The sequence below is a fragment of the Zalophus californianus genome, chromosome 5, assembly GCF_009762305.2.
Source record: "Zalophus californianus isolate mZalCal1 chromosome 5, mZalCal1.pri.v2, whole genome shotgun sequence".
Lineage (NCBI taxonomy): Eukaryota > Metazoa > Chordata > Mammalia > Carnivora > Otariidae > Zalophus > Zalophus californianus.
In genome coordinates this window covers 69,673,944-69,701,205 of record NC_045599.1, presented here as the reverse complement: position 1 = coordinate 69,701,205, position 27,262 = coordinate 69,673,944, and the positions used below count along the sequence as shown (strand labels likewise).

At 39.3% G+C, this 27,262-nt stretch overlaps 1 protein-coding gene across 2 annotated transcripts in view; it reads right to left on the bottom strand.

The window, feature by feature from the left end:
- Positions 1-27,262, bottom strand: part of ADGRV1 (adhesion G protein-coupled receptor V1) — a 536,135-nt gene that overhangs the window by 70,919 nt on the left and 437,954 nt on the right. For both annotated transcript variants that reach the window (XM_027605560.2, XM_027605561.2), the window contains one exon: positions 23,804-23,961. In XM_027605560.2, coding sequence (XP_027461361.1) covers positions 23,804-23,961 — 158 coding nt within the window. The remainder of the gene's footprint in view (positions 1-23,803; positions 23,962-27,262) is intronic.

The window sequence follows — 27,262 nt, the reverse complement described above, 5'->3', positions numbered from 1 at the left end:
GTCTCAGGTCATGATCCTGGGATTGAGCCCTGCATCTGGCTCCCTGCTCCATGGGGAACCTGCTTCTCCCTCTCCCTCTGCCTGCCACTCCCCCTGCCTGTGCTTGCTCTCCCTCTCTGTCAAATAAATAAATAAAATCTTAAATAAAAAAGACACAGTTTATACAGATGAATAATTCCTTTGTCATTAATGCCATATAGCAGGCCAGGAGAAAATGTATTAAGATTTATTTAAATTTTATAAGAATTTATTTTTGTTTAATGAAATCATACAATTTGATAAAGGGCCAGGGGCTCATTTTGACTTATGACAAGATACTCTAATATTTAGGAAACTTCCTATGCTATGCTCATTAAATTTTTTAAGATTAGATATCAAGTCTGGCAATTGCATTCTTTGTTCCCACTGTGTAAGTACAAAATTCTATTTATGGCTCTGTGCAGAGTACAAAAGGACATGCATATTTTGCATGAACAACTAGGAACCCAATTTTCAAAATTTGGCCTGCATGTTCCTCTAAAGTGCCTAGAGCCAAACAAGAGCTGTGTGCTGACAAAGCTCAGTGGGAGAGCCAAGAGAGCATACTGGGATTGACTAGAAACACCCATGGCCTAGGTCTCTCTGGAACTCCGCAGAAAAGTGTGGTAGCTTGGCACCCCAGACCAGAAACTCTGCAAGGAAGAAAGCCAGTCATAAATAACTCAGTGTATTGAATAATAGACCCAGGATGGTTTTCCAGCAGTACAACAATGAGCAAACGATTTCAGATGGAAGAAACATATCCAGAGGCACATCCAGATTTTGTGGGCCTGAAGTTATAAAACGTGCAGAGGCTTCTTTAAAAAATAAGAACTGCCAAAGCAAAAATAGGTATCAAATCCTGGAAGGGACCTATGCAAGGGAGGGGTCCTAAAACTTAAACTTCATCAGCTTTATGGCTAATCCATCTCTAAGCAGGTACCTTCATCCTCTTTGGGGCGTAGAGTAACTGACCGCAGAAGGGCTGTTGGGAGTGGGTGGTAGTGATGAAGGGGGAGGGGCGTGTTGTTGTTTAATAGCTGCTGTGAATTCCATTTGGCAAACTGAACATTAATGCTGCACTTAATGAAAATTATATCAGTTTCTTATTTCACAAGCTGATATTTCACATTTGGTGAACCACTAGTAACTTTTTTGTTGTCTGTGTAAGTCAATGCTTATGGAAGCAGGCATTTATAACTGGCAACATTAGAAACTTATATTTAGGGGTGAATTAGGAAACAGCATTTCAGTGGTTCTAGGTACTTTCACCATAAACATCTTTGCTGCAAGCATTTTTGGGGCAAACATTTTAGACACATAACTGACTGGCCATAAAGCAATTTTGCCATACAAAAATAAAAGAGATACCTGGTTGACGGTTTGGTTCATTTCTCCATTGACACAGTACTCCCATTTTATACAAATCTTAGCCCTCAGAATGGTCTATACACTGGCACAGAGTTTTGAACCCACATTTCCCACAGAACTTTGGAACATCTGTCAACGAACATGTGACAATATGCCAAGAACAACCAACAGTGTAGGTTTTCATAATGCACTTCAAAGCTCAGTTACAAATATGTATGCATCCCAGTATTTAGAAACCGATAACTCTGTTAATGAAGGAAGAAATTTTAGTGAAACAAGAAGTGTGATGCTGAACAAGGAGATGAATCAACAAACAAACCAACAAAAGCCTAATACTATGAATTAAAGACTTGGAAGACAAATGCTTAGGTGCAATTCACAAAATAAAACCAGTTATCTGTGCAGTGAATCTACACACATTTAAATGTATTCAGGGGCGCCTGGCTGGCTCAGTCAGTATAGCATGTACCTCCTGATGTAGGGGTCGTAAGTTCAAGCCCCACGTTGGGCATGGAGCCTACTTTAAAATAAATAAATAAATAAATAAATAAAATGTATCCAAATATTGTATATTTTACAATAAAGTCTTTTTAATTTTGTCACTCATTTTTCATATTTCAGTATGTTCTTTTTAATGAATTCCCTCTTTTATTTTTCGTGACTTTATCTCTTATGACCAAATTGCCTTTTGGCCTATTAGTCATGCGGTGAAAATGTTTGCAGTGAAAATGCTTGCTATTGTATACACCTATGATGGAATATTACTCAGCCTCAAAAAGGAATGAAATGCTGACATGTACTGCAACATGGATGAATGCTGAAAACATTATGTTAGATAAAATGAGCCAGACACAAAAGGACAAGTATTGTATGATTCCACTTTTATGAGGTGCCTCGAGTAGGTAAATTCATCTAGACAGAAAGTAGAAGAGAGGTCAGCAGGGGCTAGGAGAAATGGGGACTTGGAAGTTCTGTTTATTAGGCACAGAATTTACTTCTGGCAATGGACAGTGGTGATGGTTGCACAACGTTGTGAGTGTACTTTTTGCCACTGGATTGTAAACTTGAAAATGGTTAAAATGGTAGATTTTGTGTTACGTATATTTTACTACAAATTTTTTTTTTAAAGGCCATGCTAAAAAAGGCGGGCTTATGTTAAGATGAAGTTCTATGACAGTGAGAAAAAAAAATCAAATCCTCAAAGTACTTAATTTAAATACTTAAATTAGCAAGGAGTCATTTATGTGAAAAACAAAGTAGTCTGAAAAGGGTTTAGTAAAAGAAATTACTTGTGGAAAGGAAAAAAAAAATCAGAAAGTGGATGTGTCATTTAGTACTACTATCATTAAGAAAGTCTACTTATGGGCTTTTGTAGATTCCATTGAGGATACATAAAATCTCTTTATGTTTTAATGGAAAATATTATTTCAATGAATTTAATTGCCATTTTTGAAGAAAGTGTGGTGCTATATTATTTCTTCTCTTCGTAATTGCAGCCCTGGCTTTATTGCTAGGCACCAGTGACAACAATCATGGCTTTATTATGGAAATCACACCTCATTTACATGAGGCTGAAATTTATTCTGTGTTTACAATCTTCTAAAGTACTTGTTTTAATTTTACCTCACTGACCTTCTGATTCTAACAATTTGGATGTGCTACTAAAACAAACTCATCAATGTAAAACAAGGAACACAGCTGTGAAATAATGTGTAGATTTAAGATATTTATGGGGCTATTTCCAACAACAGGCATGCATTATTTTTAGATGAGAAAAAAAAGTAATTGAGAAAAAGGTATCAAAAGGCCTTATTTCTAAATTATGGGCCTTTATCCTGAAATTAACAGATACTTGGAGGCAAAGAGGTTTCACGGATCTGACCCACTTCTTGGTGAGAACCTATTAACCGTGTTCTTAAGCTTCCTTAACAAGGGTTAACACTAACTCCATGATGCATAGTCACCCACTACTGTTCTTAGCGAATACACCTAAAGTCATAGAAGAACACAACAGGACACAGATTTCACAGAACTGCCAAATCAGCATTAGGATACTATGGTGAAGAGATAATGAATCTACAAACATTTACAAATGTATCTGGAGGTAGGAGCCACAGGACTCAGAATAGTTTCCCTGTTCTCCAGATGGGCTTTAAGAGCTCCCTTCTGCTCTCCACTATGTCCAGGTTCTTCACCTTATTTCGCCATCCTTACTAAATTTATCATCTCCATAGTCACTTTCTTTCAATGAGCAGTTTAGGGACAATAATTTCCAAAGGTGCACCTCCATCTCTCCTGAGCTCTAGAACTCCAGGCCTGGAGAACCCCAAAGCATCCCAAAGCTCAGTTCATCCAAAGCTGAATTTACTATCCTTCCTCTTAAACTTTCACTTCCTTCCAAGTCCTACTAGTACCACCATTCCCATAGATTGACTCCATGCCTGCTTGCTGCACCACATGGGGAGAGAAACCATACACAGAAAGCAGTCGGAACAGAGCCTGGCACAAAGCACGTGCTCAATAAGCTTTACCACTATCATCTTCATTCTCATCACCATCATAACTTTAGTCAAGTTCAGGAAATAGTGCATGGCTATACAGAGTGCCTTCTTGCATATTTGGAGAGCCCAACAATCACGTAATAAAAAAACACGTTGAACGTTTTTTGTACCTGAACTTCCCAAACCCATTTAGCTATAGGACCCTTCTGTTTACCTGACGGAGTCTGAACATCACTCTTGGAGGAGAGTTGCTTTCAGACTGCAGACTGTAAATTCCACCACATCCAAACCATCACTGAAATCTTCCTGACCAGCATATTTAAACTGGACCTCTCAAGTGTCTTCTATCCATCCCCCTCCTCCCCCACCTCCCTTCCTCCCCTACTTTTCTATTCTATTCTAACCCATCCCATCCCACTTAAAAAAAATGCTGGCAATGAATCTCCCCAATGGGTTGTGACTCACAACTGTAAACTTCTACTCTGAAAGGTAATTTAAGTAGCCCAAAGGACTTCTGAGACATAAAGTGGGTACAGTAAACATCACCAATAGTGGAGGCCTACTGCTACCACCTTCTGGCATGGATTTACCCTGACCCTTACTGAGATAAGAAGGAAGCAAGTCTAATTTGGAAGGATCTGCACAGGTGAAAACTCAGATCTGCAGGCAAGAGAAGAGAGCCACTCAATATTGGCCTAGAGTATATTTTCCAAGGGTAAAGAAGAGGAATGTGAGCAAATTTTCAGAGGAGTGTCAAGGTCTGCTGAGAACCTAAACAGCGGCACTCTGTCAACAGCTGACTTAGGGCTTTCCTGGATGCTAAAGGACAGTCCAGTGTCAGGCCTGCTTTGAGTGTGATTTATTGGGGATGAAAAAAAAATAGTACAAGCCTAGAGTTATGGTCTCGCCTTGCAAAAGCTATATATAATTTTCAATTTGCAGACTATAATTTTGAATCTAAGGAGAATAATCAAGTTAGATGAGACATACCCACATGGACCTTGCACAAACTGTTATTAGAGTAATTCCATTTGAACCATGTACTTCAAAGTTGCTAGATAATATCCTACTGAGGGGAGTCAAATAGGTCTGTGATACTTAAGGAAAAGGTTAAATGGCCTGTTTTCTTCTTGTGAGGAAAATGTCTTGGAACTATGGGAAGAATTATCATTTGGGTTCACAGCCAACATGGTAATTTTTAACACACTTCATAAATATTTCACAAAATGACATTATGACAAAAGTTTTTAGGAGATCTTAAACAAGCATGAGGCCAGCCAGCTAACAACTGAGGACTGGCTTAACCTAGTTTTCTAACTACATTACCAGTTACTCAGCTGTTAAAGAGTTCAAAACACTCATCTTCAGGCATGCTCAGGCACCTAACAGCAATTTCCAACACACTTAGCTTTTATAATACTATGAAAATATACAATGCGTCTTTCAACCTACCTACGTCTATATTTTGAATCTTACTATATCGCCTCATAATTTTTGGAAATTAGGTTACTATGTATTTGGCCATGAATAGCCAGTTATGTTTTATAGATGGTTTGATAGGACATCACATGGCAGTCATTAAGATTTAACAGGCTCAAATTCAACACTGAAGTCTTGAGTCAATTCTGACACAACGTCTCATAAAAATTAATACTAAAGATGTGTTCAAGAAAATATTTTTACAGTGTGTTAAATATGTCAGTTCTAGAACTGTTTTCTGGTAGACCCTCAATCTGGATAAATGCCAGCTGACCTCACACTTATTTCCTTTAATTTGGTTCTCTGGCTATCATATTGCAAAACTGGAACACAAATTTAAAATTTTATTTTATTTTTATTTCTTTTGGCATGTCGCTATTCCAAAAAGTCTACTTGAGTTAAATCCTTTGGATCTTCTCTGTCAACGTGATTAATTGCCTCCTTTCTCCCTATAGCTATAAGATTATCAGGGCATTGTCTGGTCTTAGAAATAATGTAATATATTTCACAAAAGCTTTGGGGATATTATTTACTCTGTTGTTAAAGAGCTATAACTGTAAACCGAGAAAACTAATACCAAACCCACATAAAGAGCTGTTTTCAGGAATACACAATAATAACAGACCATAAAGTGGTATGATATCTGTGTTGTATAGAGGCTTATCATTGTTCACTTAAGCAATGGCACAGTACCCACAGGTGTGGCTGGGAGTTTTATCCATATGGAAGTAAACTAATATCTTATTGCTCATTCTTACTAAATAGCCTTGGACCAAGCCCTTACAGAGAAAAAAAGAGGAACTATTGTGTTAAGAAAGAAAGGCAATTCCCAGATTAAATGCCATGTGTATCAGGCTGTCCAAAAGAAGGAGGCTGTCCAAAAAAAAAGTAACATCTATACTGACAATATTTATATATTAGTGATCAAAGTAATTTGAGCAAAGTGATTTGAACCCAATGATATACCATTAAAATCTCTGTATATTTGTCTGTCAATGTCACATGTAGACCTTAAAATCTGTGAGATCTTAATTTCCAGCTTTTTTTCTCTTTTTCTCTTTCATCTGGAATTCAAATTGTTAATGGTTAGATTGGTTCACAGGTGTCTGATATTAGTAGTTAGATACTACCACTTAATTTCATCCCAGGCTTAAAACTATATGTTTCCACTTCTTTTTCGAAGAGTGAGATCATTGGATAAAGAAGATGTGGGGTGTGTATATATACTCGCACACATACATACACACAATGGAATATTACACAGCCATAAAAAGGGTGAGATCTTGCCATTTGCAACAACACAGATGGACCTAGAGGGTAGTATGTTAAGTGAAATAAGTCAGGCTGAGAAAGACATATGATTTAATTTATATGTGGAATCTAAAAACAAATACAATGAATAAGCATACAAACAAAAGCCGAATCAGACCTATAGATACTGAGAACTGATGGTTGCCAGAGGGGACAGGGGTGGGAGGATGGGCAGAATGGGTGAAGGGAAGTGGGAGGTACAGGCTTTCAGTTATGGGATGAGTAAACCATGGGAATCAAAGGGACAGTGTAGAGAATATAGTCAACGATACTGTAATAGCGTTGAATGGCAGCTGTGCTTGTGGTGAGCACAGCAGAATGTATAGAGATGCCGAATCACTATGTTGTGCACCTGCAACTAATGTAACTTTGTGTGTCAACTATACTCAAATAAAAAATTAAAAAAAAATTAAATTTATCTTCCTCAGGGGAAAAAGAAGAGTGAGAGCATTGGAATTTTATTTAACTTTAGGTACCACAGTTTTGGCATTAAGAGATCAGACTAATGAGCAGCCATATCGTTTTTTTAGGTCACTGTGCTTCCCAAGCCCCCAGAAGGAGCCATTTTTACTATTTGATTCCATCTTTCTAAAAAAATTTGTTTGATTCCATCTTTAATAGGCTAGACAGATCCTTCTACATTTTTTATTTGTTTCTATCCTTTTTTTTTTTAAACCAGGTGGAGTTTATCCTGTGAAGCACATTTGTAAAAAACAATTTTTTTCCTGGTTGGTAAAGCAGCTTTTTTTTTTTTTTAAGATTTTATTTATTTATTTGACAGAGAGATACAGTGAGAGAGGGAACACAAGCAGGGGGAGTGGGAGAGGGAGAAGCAGGCTTCCCGCTGAGCCGGGAGCCCGATGGGGGGCTAATCCCAGGACCCTGGGACTATGACCTGAGCCAAAGGCAGACGCTTAACGACGGAGCCACCCAGGCGCCCCAAAGCAGCTTTAATATAACCACAGATTGAATGTTATTTGCAAATACTTTGACATTAGGGAGGAAACTGATGAAGAGAGAAACCACCACACTTCTTAAAAATTGTATAATTAAATGAGTGTAAGGATCAAAATTGTTCATTTCTATTACTTGTTGATTTATAACCACATTGACTTACACTAATTTTATAGAACTGTACAATAGGGCTCTTCAACACCCTTGGTCTTTCCCAAAATCCAATTTCGACTTCTTTCTGGAGGTTGATGCATCCTAGTTATAAATCACATCATTTGCTTTCCTGAAGGTTATAATTTGCTTCTGTCAAACTCAATTAAAAGCAAAAGATCTGTTTTGAATATGGGCCTTTGGCAAATCATTTTTTTTTTTTTTTTAAAGCATGCCCTGAGGTTGACTGAGTGGGATTTATTCATACAAACAAGGCAGACTTGCAGCTCTGAGCATGGACTCTGGAGTCAGATTACTTGAAGGCCACTTCCTAGCTGTGTGACCTTGGTAAGTTACATCACTGCTCTGAGACACAAGTTCCTCATCTGTAAAATGACAGTAATATTAGCACCTCCCAAATGAGGTTCTGTGTATCCGGTGAGGATTTAATGGTTGAAATGCAGAACACTTAGAATAGTTTTATGTGATTTTGGCTATTGCTTGTTATTCAAGAATTATGTTTTAGCAAGCATCAAAAATGTACGAGATAAAATGTGACAGGTAGGAGGACGAATTACAACTGGATATTCTTTCAAATACTATAGACACACACACACACCCTATAATAAAAGGGAGAAAGAGAGACAAAGTTAAATAAAAACTCAGGGAAAGGAGCAGTTACCCCTTTGATAGCATCACCGAAGCCTTTGAGAGGGAGAAGGAATTTCAGCTGGGACTTGAAGCTGAGCTCTATTTGAGCATGTAAATATTGAGATTAAGGTAGTGGGTGTAGCCAAAGGGGAGGTAAAAAAAGGCAAATGCATAAATTAGTGTAAATGAATCTTTTTGATTGGAATTAAAGGTCCATGAAGGTGCTTAATGAAAAGAATGTTTGTAGCACTAGGTCATAATGGCATCGTGTGGGTTAGATTCAGCAAAACAGTTGTGTTATAGGAAATGAAAGCCATTTAAAATTTCTGAGAAAGAGGTGTGGCCTTATCAACACCAAGCTTCATCTCCTAGGAAAGTAAACAGATTGGCGGAGAGGCTACCACCAAGGGCACGGGTTTGGCCACTACCGCTATGGTCAGGGTGGGAGATAAGGAGGGCCTGAGGCAAGGGAAGGGCAGATAAGAGCACCCCCAAGGGCAGAATGGGACACACACAAAATACTACAGACATAGAATATACAGTCATACCCCTCAATCAAAAAACAATGAGAAACCTCAAAATTATACAGATATTAGGACTTGATCACTGAAGACTCTAAGTCTGCAGGGAGACTCATTAAACCATGATTTTTTTTTTTAAAGATTCATTTATTTGAGAGAGAGAGAGAGGGGAGGGGAGGGAAGGGCAGAGGGAGGGAATTTCCAGCAGACTCCCCGCTGGGCATGGAACCCGATGTGGGGTTCAATCCCATGACCTGGAGATCATGACTTGAGCCAAAATCAGGGGTCGGATGCTCAACTGACTGAGCCACCCCGGCGCCCCTCATTAAGCCATAATTTTTGTCTGATTTTTTTTTTTTTTAAGTTGGCCTATCGCCAGTGAGGGGCTCGAACTCACAATCCCAAGCTCAAGAGGCACAAGCTCTACCGACTGAGCCAACCAGGCGCCTCTCTGAGAGCCTGATTTTGGATGATCAGTCAGATTTGACAACTACTGACAAAAGTCTATGACTGTGGAGTTAAAGAAATTACACCAGCTTCAGTTTAGGAAAATCAGAAGAGAATTAAAAGGAAGAAGAAAAGGAAGGAGGAGAAAGAATAACAGAGAGATCAGAGGCGTTGGGGCAGGCAGAGGAGCAAAGCTGATGAAAATGTTTGTACCTCTTGAGGACAAGATATCATTTTCAGGGAGAGGACAGGCAGGGAAGAAATCGGAAAGAGAAGTTGGGCTCAAGCTGATAGATTTGAAAATTACCACTATCATCATGAAAAAGGCACGGGCAATCCCTGGAAAACACATATACTCCAGAGTTCTGAGTCACAAGAAGAATGAAGCATGGCCCGGGATTTACCAGGAAAAAAGAAAAATGAGAGTATCCTAAAAACCAAGGGAGATGGCACTATTTAGTGAAGGGTAGTCATCAGTACTATCTATGCAGAAGAGTGTAAGGGTAAGGACATTAGAAGAGAGGTCAGTAGACTTGGTGTCCAAGGTTAAAGGTGATGAATGAAAGAGAATAAGCAAGAGACTATTGAGGCTTAGCAGTGAACAGAAGGTGAAATGGACAGGCAGTACTCTTCAAGAAGTTGGTCAGTGGGGTGCCTGGATGGCTCAGTCAGGTAGGTGTCTGACTCTCAATTTTGTCTCAGGTCATGATCTCAGGGTCGTGAGATCGAGTTGTGCGTCTGCTCCACACTGGGTGTCAAGGAGCCTGCTCGAGATTCTCTGCCCCTTCCCGCCTCTAAAAAAAAAAAAAAAAAAGTTGGTTGGTAAAGGAGAGAGGCAGGGAAGTAACTTGATAAGGCATTATGAGTAAGCTCTTTTAAGACAGTGAAAAGTAATGCTTGTTTTTAGATGAAGAGGAAAGACCCAGAGGAGAGAGAGAGAGAGTTAAGACATAAGGCCAATTGTGGAAAATTTAATGAAGCAAGTTCCAAGAAAAGGGAAAACAGATGAAGATGCAATTGGGATGGTTGCCTTTGGTGAAAGTGAGTTATTCACTGTCTTATCTAAAGTAGGAAAGTAGGGGCTCTTGGGTGGCTCAGTCGGTTGAATGTCTACTTTTGGCTCGGGGCGTGGTCCTGGGGTCCTGGGATTGAGCCCCGCATCAGGCTCCCTGTTCAGTGGGGAACCTGCTTCTCCCTCTCCCTCTGCTGCTCTGCCTGCTTGTGCTCTGTCGAATAAATAAATAAAATCTTAAAAAAAAAATGGCAGGAAAGTGGCAAAGAAGGGAGACAACAAAGATAAATGATCAGGTAAAAAATAAGGACAGGTAAGTGAGACAATATCGTGTTGTTTTCATACTTTGAAGAGAGAGTGAGACTAGAAGGTAATAAGTGCAAAATTTAAGGGCAGTGAAATCTGTTTCAAAGATTACCTAAGAATCACTGAAAGATAATCCAAAGGATTTTTGAGAAGCAGATGTGGCTCAGTTAAGGTTACTTAGAATAAACTAGTATCCATTACAGTATAGCACTAATTCGTTAATAAAAGGAAGAGAATTGTGTGGAACACTCTAAACTGGTGATTGGCAAAGTCGCTTAAGGAGGGAGCCAAGTTGGTGAAGAAATCAAAAGAGCTAGTGAAAATATTCTTGGACTGTCCCATCACAGGGTCAAGGGAAAGGAGGTCAGAGTGAGAATAAAGAACAAGGAGTGAGGAACTGGGAGAGAGGGACAGAGATTGTGTTCAGAAAGAGATGTGGAGAGGGAAACTGATCTAGGAAGGGCGGCTAGCCTGAGAAATGGGAACCACAGGAACGTGAATAGGGAAAGGCTGGTGTAAGCAAGAAGCACAGATTTAAAAATAGGAAAAATCGTTACCCAGGGACATAGTAACCTTACGGAAGGGAGCACAAATATTTTTGAAATCCTAAAAGGAGTGGCCTCTTGGAACTGGTTGTAAGGAAAGTGATCTTTTAATGAGGCAGGCCATTTCACTTATGATAAGGTAACTGGAAGAAGACTTTTGTGAAAGGATCAGACCAAGTTGGTTACTGCCTTCTGGTCCAGTGAAACTCAAATTTCACTTTTGATATGGTGATGGTATACTTTTCTTCAGAAAGGAAACAACTTATAAAGATGTCATTTTCAACTTCCTGAGTTTTATAATATGTAAACTATTAAGTATGGCATTATGATCCAGACATTGTGCCAATTATACATTTTTAAAGAAATTTATGATCATTTCCTAATTCCCCAGATTACCCATCACCACTTCCTATTTCCTTAATTCTAGCAACCCTATTTTCCTTTATTTCTGCATCTTCTCTTTAATATTGTAGCAGTTGATTAATGTGTGATCAAGGAATTACTTTGTAACTATATATATTTTAAAGAACTGTGTAGGTACTGAATCATAAATTGGAACACTCTCTAAATAATGAGAATGGCAACAAATCATACATGGAAAAGTTGCAAATCAAGAATGGAATTTATACCAAAGAATTTGGGATTTGGTTGACTAGAGAGACTCAAGGTGTATTACAAGATCACCACAATGACACTAAATGGGGTGGCTTATAGAGCATAAGGTTTTCGATGCCATAAATATTCCAAGATAAAACAGCCTTGAGAAACTGATTTTTATACTCTCTAGTAGAGTTTGGCAAAGGTGTGGATACAAATTTGAGAGAGACACATTAAAAAAAATCAGAAATTTTATTTTCATCAGCCAACAGTTGACTTCAGTCATCCATTTAAAAAAGAAATGAGGGCTCCTAGGTGGCTCAGTTGTTAAGCGTCTGCCTTCAGCTCAGGTCATGATCCCAGGGTAGTGGGATCGAGCCCTGCATCGGGCTCCCTGCTCGGTGGGGAGCCTGCTTCTCCCTCTCCCACTCCCCCTGCTTGTGTTCCCTCTCTCGCTGTGTCTCTCTCTGTCAAATAAATAAATAAAATCTTAAAATAAAATAAAATAAAAAATAAAAAATAAATGAATGTGCTCTTAGATCAAAGCAATAAACATGAATAACTGTTTTATGTAGCTTTCAAAGGGGAAGGAAGAAATGCCTCATTGGTAATTTTTCCAGGATAAATAAAGAAGGATGAGGGGCGGGAAGAGTGTCCTTTAAAAGAATGGAGAATGCCAGGAAAATTAAAATTTAAACTTTTTATTACTTTGCAGAAAACTGCCAAGGAAATATATGGGAAATTCAGCCTATGTACAAAAATTATAAACAATTGGGACAGTTTCATTGATTCTCTGGGTCAGACTGAGGCATGGCAATGGTACATACATGTCAGATGCATGTACACAAAGAGTGCACAACACACCTAAGCAACAATGCCACTGTGATGCTTTTAGACACTGACCATATGTATACCACACTGAGCGTATCTTCCACTGACACCCAACTGACACCTATTCATGATGTGTATCAAGATGGAAATTAATTTTCATTCCTTTCCCTCTCCTCCCTGACTGCCGTAATTGATGAACTCAGCAAGTGAGCGTGAACTCAGTTGTGTTGTTTAAGTCCAGATTTACAGAAATCACAGCACTTTTAGGCAACAACACAAGTACATTATGGCTGCAATACATAGAGAGTTTCTGTGGGTAAGTAGTGGCATTTTCCTTTCATCCTACAGTCTAGAGATTGCTATTGAATGATTTTAATGATGTGATCAGTTTCACTTTTTAGGTGGTTCAGTGTGGAATGGAGACAGACAAGTATTGAGAATATCAGTCTCAAGACAGTTGCAATTGTCTAGGTCTAAGATGATGGGGGATATGACCAGGCACTATGGACTGAATTGTGTCCCTCCAAAAGTCATATGTTGAAGCCCTAGCCCTCAATGTAATAGTATTTGGAGATAGGGACTTAAAGGGTAATTAAGTCATGAGGGTGGAACCCTTGTGATGGGATTAGTGTGCTTATAAAAGAGACAGGAGAGAACTCTTTCCCTGTGAGGACACAGCAAGAACATGGCCATAGCAAACTAGGAAGAGAGCTTTTTGTCAGGAGCTGAACTGGCCAGCACCCAGACTGTGGGACTTTTCAGACTCTCGAACTATGAGGAATAAATTTCCATTGTTTAAGCCATCCAATCTATGGTATTTTTTTAAGGCAGCCCAAGCTGACTAATATATCAGGCATAATCACAAAATAAAAAAAAAAAAAAAGGAAGGCATATTTGAGAGATACTTAGGAAACATACAGGACAAAGGAGTTACATATCTGACTATATTCCATAACAATTACATATTGAAAGAGTTGTTATGCTAATAAAAATACCAACACACTGAGTGCTTAGTATGTTTCAGAGAGTGTACTAAAGACTTTATATGAATTAACACTGAATCCTTCTAAAAGTTCTATAAAGTTTATTATTATGTCTGCACTACATGAGAATAGTGAAGACAACTAGGTATATTTTAGTACCAGACAGAGAGGGGGCAGTTTTTCTTGGAAGTTGGAAATTGAAGGAATAATTTACCAGACCAGATCACTTCAAATTCTGGGAAATGGAGTCTAACAATGACTTTTTTTTTTTCAAGATTTTATTTATGTATTTGGCAGAGACACAGTGAGAGAGGGAACACAAGCAGGGGGCAGTGGGAGAGGGAGAAGCAGGCTCCCCACTGAGCAGGGAGCCCGACGTGGGGCTCAATCCCAGGACCCTGAGATAGGACCCGAGCTGAAGGCAGACGCTTAACAACTGAGCCACCCAGGTGCCCCTCTAATAATTACTTTTATGGAATTTGTGTTTTCTAGGTTTGATTCAATGTTTACATGTTACTTTTCTCAATGAATTTTTTTAAAGATTTTATTTATTTGTTAGAGCACAAGCAGAGGGAGAGGGAGAAGCAGGCTCCCCACTGAGCAGGGAGCCCGATGAGAGACTCTATCCCAGAACCCTGAGATCATGACCTGAGCCAAAGGCAGCTGCTTAACCGACTGAGCCACACAGGCATCCTGATTTTTTTTTTTTTTAAGATTTTATTTATTGATTTGAGAGAGAGAACACGAAAGAGAGTGAGCGAGTAAGCACAAGCGGGGGCGGGGGTGGTGAGAGCAGAAGGGGGAGAAGCAGGCTCCCCGCTGAGCAGGGAGCACCATGCGGAGCTCGATCCCAGGACCTCAGGATCATGACCTGAGCCAAAAGCAGACCCGTAACTAACTGAGCCACCCAGGTGCCCCTCAGTGAAACTTTTTTTAGAAGTAATCTCTACACCCAATTTGTGGCTCAAACCCACGACCCCAAGATCAAGGGTCACATGCTCTACCAACTGAGCCAGCCAGGCACCCCTCAATGAAACTTTTGATAACAAAATGGGAAAGGAGGGACACCTGGGTGGCTCAGTTGGTTAAGCGTCGGCCTTTGGCAGAGTCCTGGGATTGAGTCCCACATGGGGTTCCTTGCTCAGCAGGGAGGCTTCTCCCTCTGCCTGCCGCCCTCCCCATGATTGTTCCCTCTCTCGGACAAATAAATAAGATCTTAAAAAAAAAAAAAAAACAGCAAAGTGGGAAGGGGTGAAGTCCTGGTGTTAGCAGTAATGGCAGCTCTGGAGAGCTTGAGACTCACCTGTGGCTCTAATCCCAGCTGCTCAATTTAATAGCCTCTCACTTCCTTGATTCTGTTGTCTGATTACCGGAATAATGATACCTGCTTCAGAGGATTCTTGTAAAAACTGAGATAATGTATACAAAACGCCTAGCACAGTGGCTAGCGTATGGTGAGCCTTAACTGTCAGTGGTGCTGAGGATCATGACTATGACCACCAGCACATAGTTCACACCTGCCACTTACATGCCCTTTACTCTTTCCTGCAACCGTATGTTATCCATACTCATTGCTGTCTGCCCACCTACAAAACAAATGTAAATTGAATTTAACAGTTTCATACTGAAATAGCCTCAATAGAGAACTACCCTTGTCCTCATCAGTATCCAACGAGACTAGGTAAAAGACGGGTCAGTGAGGTAAAGATATTCAGCAAACTTGAATTCTAGAAAGACTCCACTTTGCTACAAATGATCAGTCCCTTTTCTTCTTTGGTTATATGTATAAATCAGGAGTTGAAACAGAAATTTAAGCTTTCTCTCAATTCTATTATTTTTTTTCTTTTTATTTGGATGTCCTAGGCTTTAGGAAACTGACTCCTGATGTTATTGTTCTAAGTTTTTAAATGCTGCAGAAAGCAAACATTCAGGGACTACACATCATCTTTCAGGTTCAGAGATTTCTAATTCGAATCTTTGAAGACTGAGGTCCTAGATAAAAATCTAAGCCGAGGATGAGCATCTATAAAGTTTCTTTAAATGTTCTGGATTTTCCCTACCACCACTGGCAAAATGTGGGAAGACTGAACTGTGTTCACAAAGCTTTTTCAAGCTCAAGTGGAAGAGATTGTTCATTGTCTAGGGAGAAGCTCTGGGGTTTTCCTTAGGTCCCTAGGCATTGTTTTTTTATTTTCTTTTCAGCAATGGAACTGGGAGTAGACTGCAAACAAGCAGCTTACTGCCAAGGACATGTGAAACCTGTTATATTGGTCATTCTGGATCCTATTCAAGCACATACTGTCACTAGGTAAGATCACTTTTACTCTGCTTTAGTGGCAATGTCTACTTTGCTTTAGGAAACAAAAATCCTAAATGTTTTCCCCATTTTTATTTATAAACCATGTCTGTTTCTGCAGGCAATAAAATTTGAAGTGACAATGACATACTTAGAATTTTGATGTGAGAATAATAAGGATTCTAGAACCAGAGTGTTTCAGCTATTGATTGCTACATAATAAACCACTACAAAACCTAGTGGCTTAAGATAATTTATGACTTCTCGCAGTCCTACAGTGTGGGCTGGGCAGTTTTTTTGCTCTGTGTGGTGTCTCCTCAGGCTGTAACCTACAAAAAGGCTTCTTCACTCACATGTCTGGAATCAGAGCTGGGATGCCTGAAACAACTTGCCAAGCATGTCTATTCACATGGCCACTCCGCACGACTAGCTTGGGGTTCCTAACACCATGGTGGTCCCAGAGTAATTGGACTTCTGGTGGCTGACTTCCAAGAGAAAGGAAGCTGAAAGTGCTAGTCCTCTTAAAGCTAGGCCCATTATGGGACAGCCTCACTCCGATCACATTATACGCGTCTGAGCAAGTCCAAAGCCAGCCCAGATTTCAAGGGAGGGGAAAAAAGACTCCACCACTTTCTATGAGAAGAAGCACACATGCAAAGGGAGGGGCCATTTCTGGAGAACACAGCACAGAGTGTACTGCATTTGCTAGGAGCTCGCTCTTTTTCCTCTCTTTTTCCTTTGGATTTCACCAAGTTTCTTGAAACTCTTTTTGAAATTTTCCAAAATGTCCAGAGAGTAAAAAGTCACTCAACTTTAGGGTGTAAGGGATGATACATTATATATTCATTATAACAAGTTTTCAATGATTTTCATAATTTTGATGCAATCTTTATTTATTTTACTATTGTTGTTCACTCTAAATATGAGGAAATGGAGCCTCAGAAAAAAATGGAAGCATTCATCCTCAAATATGCTCCCAAGTAGAGAAGTGGTCATTATAGTACCAGAGATTCCACACACCTCAGATTAATGCTATCCATATAAGTAGCTGGATCAAGCCACCATCACCTTTTTATATAACATATTGAAACATATGTGTGGGATTTTATAAGAAAGGGATTTATAATCAGCTACTTCCTCTTTTTATTCAAATTAATTTTCCTTCCCTGATCCATGAATCATTCCTCACATAGGAATTGGATGATGATTCAGAAAGAACCAGTAAATTCTAATGAGCCTAAAAGGAGAGACAAGCTTATCATTGCCAGAGATCAAAACCAACCCCCCAAATTATAGGCTTTGTTTAAAATGCTGTTTCAGACATTGAAATCTAGTTCAGAGAACATACCTTTTTCCTGACTCATCCTCACGGCACACTCACCCCACTGAAGGGAGGAGGCGGCCAGTGAGTATCATTAGGAGCCACTGACCTTCGAAAATGTGGTTCACAGCAGTCTGGCAGCTAAAGGGCCACGGAATGCCAAGCTGTAGTCACTGTCCCAGACCACAGTCAGAACAGGAAGGGATTGACAGTGGCCATCTTTGGGAGACCACAGCATAAGAGTGTATTTTATTTACTGTCAGCTCCTTCCTTGTCTCCCTCTTTCCCTTAGATTTCATTGAGTTGATCTGAACTCTGAAACTAAAGGCTGTAGGACCAAAAAAGTCACTCAAAATAGAGGGTTAAGGGACTGGTACTTAGAAGTCATCACCAAATACAGCAGTGTTGATATAAAATTGCTCCTGTTGTCAGGCACATCTAATCTGTATAAGAGTGATTTGTCTAGAGAACAGTTCTAGAGAAATATGGAAGATTTCGGGCCTAACAAAATGATTGATGCAAGCTCTTTCGTTATTCAAAGAGGTCTGATCCTGGAGTTGACTAATCACATCTGTTTACCAAACCTAAAACTGAAAGGTAAATAAATAAACATAATCATCCCAGTTACCTAAACACAAAACCCAGCTTGGCTATAAGGAAACTACGAATTGACCTTTCCTTCTTTTTTTAAAAAGATTTTTATTTATTTATTTGACAGAGAGAGACACAGCAAGAGAGGGAACACAAGCAGGGGGAGTGGGAGAGGGAGAAGCAGGCTTCCTGCTGAGCAGAGAGCCCAATGCGGGGCTAGATCCCAGGACCCTGGGATCATGATCTGAGCCGAAGGCAGACACTTAACAACTGAGCCACCCAGGCGCCCCTGACCTTTCCTTCTCAGAATGCACCTGACTCATTGTGAAAAGTGATTTATAAACAAACAAAAAATGGTTGGCTATGTATGACCCCAAATACTCAAAATTTAAGCATCGTTTGTAAAACTAGGAAGCTGTGCTTTTATAAGAAAAGGAAACTTACTTTCAGCTCTTGATTTATTACTTGAGAATCTATATCTCATGATACTATCTTAAGACGCTCTTCCAGTTAAAAAAAATGCAGGGCAAAATACAACTAAATTATAAACCATCTAAGTTGCCTTAGGAAAAAAAGGCTGCTTTTGTATATGCTTGGAACTGCAGAACCAAGTGGGAGAAACTAATTAGAACCACCTTCTTTCTCGGGTATTAAATGTACATGGGGTGGGAAAAAGACATTTCTCAGAGGAAAGCAGAAAAGAGCCTGGGCACCAGTCTGCATGTTGCCTTTGAAGCTGAGTTTTGCAGAGAGCTTGGTGGCATGCACTTACATCATGGCATCTGAACTCCGGAGTGAGGCTGGTGCCACTTCCAACAATATAGAATATTAGAAGCAAAGAAAAGGTGCTCATTCTCCAGTTTTTCCAAAAATACAGACATAGGAACTTTCAAAATGTACTTTATATTTTGCTAATACACTGGACTTTTCAGCATTCTCTTACCCCCTTTTTATAATGTAGATATTTATTTTATTGTAATTGTGTTAATTTTTTTTCAATTCTGAGAAATTCTCAACCATTACCTTTTCAAATCTTCTTTTTCTCCATTCCTTATATTTTTTTCTTTTGGCCATCTGTTCTCATACCTCCTAGCTTAGTTTTCATATTTTCTCTTTTTTGTATGTTACCTTGGTGAATTCCTTAGTACTAGCATCAGATTCTAATTCATTCCTCGTCTCTGCTTCTCACCTGGGGTTTATCTCAAATATTAAGATATTTCAAAATTTCAAAGAGTATATTTGTCAGTGCCAAGATTTCTGAAATTATTTCATTTTCATATTTGCCTGTTTTTATATTGTTTATATCTATTTTTGTTTTTTATGTTTCAATGTTTTTAGTGGATAAATATTTCTTTCTATCGGGGTCAGTTGTTAAACTTTTTCTGTAAATGGCCAGATATTAAATACGTTCAGTGGTGTAGGCCACATGGTCCTAGTTGCAACAACATAGACTTAACTCTGCATTGTGAGAGCAGCCATAGAATATATGTAAGCAAATGGGTGTGGCTCAGTTCCAAGAAAAATTTACTTACAAAAACAGGTCACTGCAACCACTTTGGAAAACAGTGTGGCAGTGCCTCAAAATATTAAACACAGAGCTGCCATATGACCCAGCAATTCCACTTCTAGGTATATACCCAAGAGTAATGAAAACCTATGTTAATACAAAAACTTGTATACGAATGTCCATAGCAGTGTTCTTCACAATACCCAAAAGGTGAAAGGACCCAAATGTCCATCAACTGATGAATAGAAAGCAAAATGTAGTGTGTGTATACAGTGGAATATTATTTGTCAGTTAAAACAACAACAACGAAGTGCTGATACCTGCTATAATACACACAAACTTTGAAAATATTATGCTAAGTGAAGGAAGCCAGACACAAAAGACCACATATTCTATGATCCAATTATAGGAAATGTCCAGAATAGACATATCTATAGAGATAGAAATTTAATTGTTACCTAGGGCCTAGGGAAGTGTAGGATGGGGAGTGCCTGCTAATAGGGGTGGGGTTTCTTTTTGAGGTGATGAAAATGTTCTCAATTAGCTTATGGTGACAGTCACGCGATTATATAAATATACTAAAGACCACTGACTGCACAATTTAAGCAGATGACCTTTGCATGTAAATTACATCTCAAGGAAGCTATTAACGAAGAGATGAAATGGGCAAACAGGTAAGGGGCCAGGAGGGCCACAGTCTGAGGATTCCTGCTCCATATTTTCAAGGATCCTAACATACTTATCAAAGTTATTCATAGTTTGTTCTCTTTTTAAAATTTTTTCTGGCTTAAATTCATCTTTTTGATTGTTGATTTTAAGGGCTATCTGTTGGTTTTCCTCCAACGTTTGAAACTTCTAAACAGCAGCTAATCTTGAGTAGAAAGCATTTGTCTCGCCGCTTGTTCTCTTTGTCTGCCTACCCTTTTCTGTCTAATGGTATTATGGGCACCTCCACTCAGCTCTCCTGTTCCAAAGGAACTAGTTCAATGTCTTGGGCTTCCTGTCCCCATGGTGACATGTAGATATGATAGCTATTCAGTCTGCAAACTCTAGAGAACTGGGCCCAGGTATTTGATGGGATGCTTTGTCTGCCTTCTCCTTGGACTTGAGAAGTCCTATAGGCCAAAGCGCAGGCTACTGTAGCAGGGCTTTTTCAGGCTCCCTTCATGCAGATGCTATTGCCCCAGTCCATCTGCCTTGGGTCAATCTTTTAGGTCCTAATTCACCCCCATAGCAGTTGAGCCACTCCTGCATCCACTGGCTTATGGATGCAGAAAACATTGGGTCCATGGTTTTGGTCCAGTTTACTACTTTGTGTTCCTGCTCTATTTCTGAGCCACAGAAATGTTCACTTTAAAAAACATTTTCTCTTGTTATATCCTGCCTTTAACTCCTATGTAAGGGCTCCTATGGAGCAGGGCAGAGGGCAATCCACGAATTTACAGTGCCATTGTGACTGGACACTTTTCAATGCAATGGAATTTTAGCAAAAATTTTCAAAAAGCATATCAAATGCTCCTTGGTAGACATTTTTTTTCTTCTTCTAGAAATCTTGAATTTGAAATAAGTGGAGCATATTCAAATGGAAGTGTGTTATAGTGGTTGTAAATAAAATATAAAAGATTAGGCCAGCAGTCAGAGCTGAACACATATTTTTGGGAATCACAGAAGTCAAGAAAACAATTATAGCCCCAATGATAACAATGTTCAAAAGGATACCTACAAACAGATCAATGAGATAAATCCTCTAATTTTTACTTTTGATGATATAACAGATTATTCTTCTTTTTAATGCTATATTTAGCTTAAGGATCCGAACCTATAAGACTTTATGGTGCATTTATGATTATTATATTAACTATTAACAATAGTCAATTAATATTAACAAATATTAACTATGCTCCTGCTATCCACTGAGCACTCTTGAAGGCCATGTGATACAGAGATGAATCATAAATGGTCCTTGCCCTCCAAGAATTGCTAATTTATTAAGGAGATTAACCACATATACGGAAAGAAGTCACCGTTTCATTCTAAGATAAGTGCTATAATGGTTGTAATGACAAAGTGCCTCAAAGGCATAGATGAGGAAATGAGCAATTCTTACCTGGTGTGGTTCTGTGAAGAGGCAATTGCAATTCAGAGAAGAGGTAGCATGTTGGGAACTTCCAGAATTTCTATAAAAGACTGAGTAGTACCTTGTTGGAAAGGGGAATTAAATTCTGCTTATCCAGCAAGCCATTTTTACTTAGATTATGGGTTTATTTTGGACAGCTGTGGAGAGTGAATGAAGATTATGGAAAGGTAATAAACCCCATTCCACCTCTCTCTCATCCACATTACTTAACTAAACACATGGGTTTTATCAACTAGTGATGAAGAGTTCACAGTAGAGGTCTCCTTAGACGAGCAAAGATGACGGGATCAGGTAATTTTAGGAAAGAGTAAATCAATACGTGGCATGGTCAGAACGCAGGATAAATAGTAACTGACTTGGGGATGAAAAGATGGCTTGGGGGTGGGCGGACTGTAGGGACTCCTGTGTTGTAGGCCAAAGAAACTGGATTTTTCTCAGGCAACGAGAGAGAACCTGAATGGCTATAATTCTGGAGTGAGGGAATCCACTTTACATTGGTGAAATGTAGACATCTGAGAAAATGAGATGGAGAAGAAAAAGACCAGAACTAGTGACCACTCAGGAAAATACTGTAAGAGTCCAAGTGTGAAATAATGACTATTAGACCAAATTGTCATGGCAATAGGGGAATTAGAAATATAATAATTTTTTTATTTGAAAAGCTACAATAGAACAATGCTCCTATTAATATTTCATGGCAAGAGGTTTCCCTCATTGAGAAACAACTGCTGAAGCTTTTAGCATTATGTTTAATGCTTGAGGGCTATGTTTTTCAGATAATTGGAGTATTATTATCTACTATATCTATGATGGAGTATATCCAAAAGGTGATTTAGCCATGAGGAAGAATTAACTCATTAGGTTAGGCCCTTATGTTATCACTTCTGAAAACATGCAAACACTGGCACTTTTATATCATACAGAAAACAGAGGAAATCTTATCATTTGGGGAAAGACACAAACCTTCTGTTTAAAAAAGAATATGTATTTTAGTAAAATGAATCCCAAGTTGAATAAAAGCACAGCTTTTATAAATTCTATGTCCCATAAAAAAGTAGGATTTCTACAGTGAACATTGCTTCTTTTATTGAAGAATCTAAGATTAATTGTAGCCTTAAATAATATTTCTGCCCACACAATGACTGCATGCTTAAATGGGAAAGAAGAGAGCAGAGCTGGCTAGACACAGCTATCCTAACAGACTAATAGCAAAAAGTCCCTTCTCTTTACATCAGGACGAAAATCTTTTCAAAGATTTTCAAAGAAAATCTGTTCCCTGATCCACTTCAGGAAATAGAAGGCTCTTCATACATTAGAGGGTCTACTTTTCTTACCCTGTGATAGTATCTACTGAGCTGCTAATAATGTATTAGACACTATTCAAGGGACTTCATATATGGTATCTTGCTTAAACTTTGAAAAGCTCTTAAAATGTGAAAATTCCTCTCACACATTTGGCTTTAGAAAAGAGACTTCTTCATTGGCCCAAGAAGGATCCCCCAACCCCAGCTCACAAGATTCTAATGTCCCCATCACTCACACCATTTTAGAGGGAATTTTCTCTATGTAGGTGTGTGGTTATTGTTCCTAGTTAAGAAAATTCCTAAGAGACTCTAATCTAACAACAACAACAAAAAAGAATCAGCTCATAAAAACCTGTGTTAAGTATGATTCAAAGGGAAAAAATGAGCTGCAGTGAAAGCCAATTTGAGCTGGAAAGACTTGCACTCTTAAGTAACCAGACATGTGTAGCCAGTTATGAAGCTGTCCGATCACATATGTTTTTAAACATCTGTCAGCACAATCAGAACTCCACATGCAAACCATGGCACTCATGAGCGTTAGGGAAGGATCTCTGTGATGAAGTCTCTGAAGCTGAGAGAAACGAATAGATTTCACAGGCTGAACACAGGTTGTTATTGCTTCACTTGAAGAAAGCCTGGGGAAGCAGCTCCCAAGGTTGTGAGGCATTTGCTTGAACATTAATATCTTAAGGACAAAATCGGAACTGGCAATAAAACCTATCGAGTCCTGAAGAAAGAGACGTGTCACGAAGTGCCAAGAAGCAGGAGAAACTAGGGAGCCATAGCTTAACTTAGGGCTTCAGAGTTTCAGAGCTGGAAGCTGAGTCTAACTTCTCTCCTTCCTTTCCTTCCCCTCCTCCCTCCCTCCTTTTCTTCCTTCCTTCTTTCTTTTTGTAAAAATTATTCAGTGACATTTTACCACCATTAAAAAGTTCCCATCTCCAAAGTACAAATAGGGTTCCTTCCAAACCTGCAGCATTTGTTCTTCCTCTGAAGACATCGTCATATGCTTTCCACTGTGGCTTCACCTGGTAGGCATGGATGAACACCACAAACACCACCACAAGGCACATTAAAGGAACAAGGGCCGCTGTGAACAGAGCCGCATAGATGTTTGGGATGAAACATCTGGAAGAGAGAAGAGGCGATGAGATAACTCAGACAACTTCGATATAAACGTTTCTATATTTGGAATGTGTGACGTCATCACACTATACTAGCGCTTTGTATTGAAATGTTGGCAAAAGCAAATTTTTGGTTTGCCAGATTGAAGCTTTGTTTGAGTAGAGGCTACACAATTAAATCTAACCCACTGCTTCACAAAGTCGGTTCCAATGGAACATGCACATCCTGAGGTGCTCAGAAAACTTTAACAGAGGTTATGGCAAAATAAATTTGAGAAGTGCATGTTCACTTTTCTAGCTCTATCTTGTTGGCTTACTAGACCAAGGTCCCAATGAGCACTGCATAAAAGGTGGCATTGTTTAAAGGCAAATTTGAGGATTCCTAGGGCTCATTCTGTCATTTCCACAAACTTGTTTTTTGAGTGAAAGGCAGTTTCGTCATTTCTAAGTTATACATCTTCTTTTTAATTTTTTCATTAAGATTTTATTTATTTGAGAGATAGAGAGAAGGAACAGGAGAAGGGGCAGAGGGAGAGGGAGAAGCAGACTCCCCACTGAGCAGGGAGCCCAACTCGGGGCCCGATCCCAGGACTCCGGGATCATGACCCAAGCTGAAGGCAGACGCCCAACCGACCGAGCCACCCAGGTGCCCCTAAGTTATACATTTTCCCAAGACCCATTAATTCTCTTGAAAATGATAACTTTCCCTTTGGAAGTTCTATTACACAACTGTATCTATGATTACTGGAGTTTATTTAGATCAGTGAGGTCCAAGGTAAACTCACATTATTTATTTTGGTAACACTGAAATTCAATGGAAAATGGTTTCAGCGATGTAACTGGAAATTTTTACTCATTGGCCATAAAAATCCTCTTGTTCTTTAAATAAGAAATGTAAAAAAATGTCAAAATGGAGGACTGTTAAATAGGCTCTCACTATCTAAAACTGTGCTTTTGAAGTATCATAAAGAACACACCTCCTACAACTTATGACACTATAATACTTTTAATTACAAGAAATCTTCGTAGGGAGTGACTTCTTTCAAATATATTTTTCTGACTTTTCCATTTTTAATATCTATAAACCTAGATTACAATATAGCCAAAAATAATGGATTTCTGAAGAAAACTCAAGGAAAAAGTATAAACTATTTAGAAGGAAACCTCAAAATCCAAAATATAGGTAATCAGGAGAAACAGCCATTCCAGCAACTGGGAAAAACAGTGCCTCGATTTCATATTTAAAAAGAGATACCTTATTAAAGACCTTACTCAGGTATTACTTCTAATTAACATGACCTAGTAAATGTATTCCTCAAGTAAACAAGACACATTTCAAGAGATATTTCAATACACATTCTGCATCTGCAAAGAGATGTCAGAATGATGAATATCCTGGCTTTTAGAATTTAATTTGGACAGCACAAAGCCTGAATCATTCCCTGTACGCTCATCTGTATGCCAGGAGACCTGTATCTTCCAGGTAAAAGGCATATGATTAAATAAAACAGGGAAACATTAATGGCTTTGATCTTGAATATATTTCTGCACTAAAAATAGTAGTCACGTTGGCTACTCATTTTCTGCACACCAGCTTTAAACAATTGTTTACATCTGAATTATGGATTCACTGCCCGAGACTGGACAAAAGTTGCTTAGACCAAGACGGACACTGACAAAGGAACCCACATGCAGGCTTCGGTGCTTAATTTTTACCTGAAAGTGTCATCACAATTCAACTTCAGTCTGTAAAATGGGGTTACTGAATCTGTTGTGACCTGCTCGGGGAGTAGTAAACATTTCGCACCGAGTGCTGTGACACAGGTTTGACCCGTCAATATCTACATTTTCCAGGGGCTGACCACATTTGGGTCTCATGTCTCTATTTGAAGTGCTTTCCTAAAAACTTTCCTTTAGAAGATAATCTTCGAAAGCAGAACCCCAACCAATGGCACACTATCCTGGTTAAAAAAAATAAAAGAGGCAAAGTGAACCCCCAGGAAGTGAAAAGTGACCAGTGGCTCTTGGGAAGAGAAGGGAATCCTCTAAATGCTACAGCTCTTAAAAAATCTCCTTTGCAATTCTCCCTGCTTGTACGATGACTTGGTCATGCTGGCCCATTCTTTCAGAGAAGGGTAAGGAAAATTATCCAATTCGGAGGTGACCCACTTTCTCCTGTTTCTTCAGAGCTGCACAAGTCATGGCCTCTCACAAGTACTGGGCTGCTGAGAGTGCCCAAAGTTTGTCCTCCACATGGTCAACCTGGGGCCAGATCACTGATGAGGAGGGGTTTGGCTCCACAGCCTGCCTGGTCCTGGTAGCAGTACCTCCTGCCTTCTTGGCCACTTCAGCACTGCTGTCCCGTGCGGCACTGCCCGCGCCCACTTCTGTGTAGCTGAGACTCCACGCCAGTCTTCCTCCAACAAAAAGCAATCTGCCTTACGTATATAGGTACTACCTCTCTTAGGGACTACGGAGCCAGACAACTCTTCTACACCACTATCAAATGAGGCAGTTGCAAATGAGACAGGGCTAAAAGGGTAACCCACCAGAGCAGATAGCAGTCAGGGCCCCACACTCCCATGACCCCATCCATGGAAAGCAGGTGGAGAGGCTATGTCATTCCACATCCTCAAATTCTATTTCCTATAGGAACACCTTCTTCTAAATTCTCCTCATTTAACTTTTCCTTTAAAGCTAATAGGTATTGAATTTTCTGGTCAGTATTTTCTGAATGGTATTTCTACTGGTACAGAATAAAACTTCTGACATAGGTTTAAAAGTGCCCAAGATAAATGAAGTATATTCTAACCTTAAAAGAAAAAAAACAAAGAACAACAATGACGACGACAACAACAAAAGAAAACAAGCCGCACCAACCAGAATTTCTTTCAGTCCAATCGAATAAGATATATAGTACATCCAGGTAGTCTGAGGATTAGATCATATGAATGTGATGTGTGGAGTTAGGAAATTGTGAATATCACGTTAGAAATGGTTTCTGAAAAAAAGGTTGGGAACAAATTCTCACAAAAACTGAATGTAATGTAAGAATTGAGGAGACTGAATGCTCTGCACACACAAGAGCTGTGGCAGTTTTTGCTTCAAGAACAGATCTGCCAGTCACCAGGGAAATGAGACAAAGGCCACGTGGATTTGCTTTCTTAAAAAACGGTGAGGAAAATGTGTTCCTTGTAATTACCAGCTCACCCAGCTTCAAAGTATTCTGGTGACCCTTCTCTCTTTTGGTGTTGAGTACTCTTCTGGATTCTCGCAATCCCATGACTAACTTTTGCTGTTCCCTT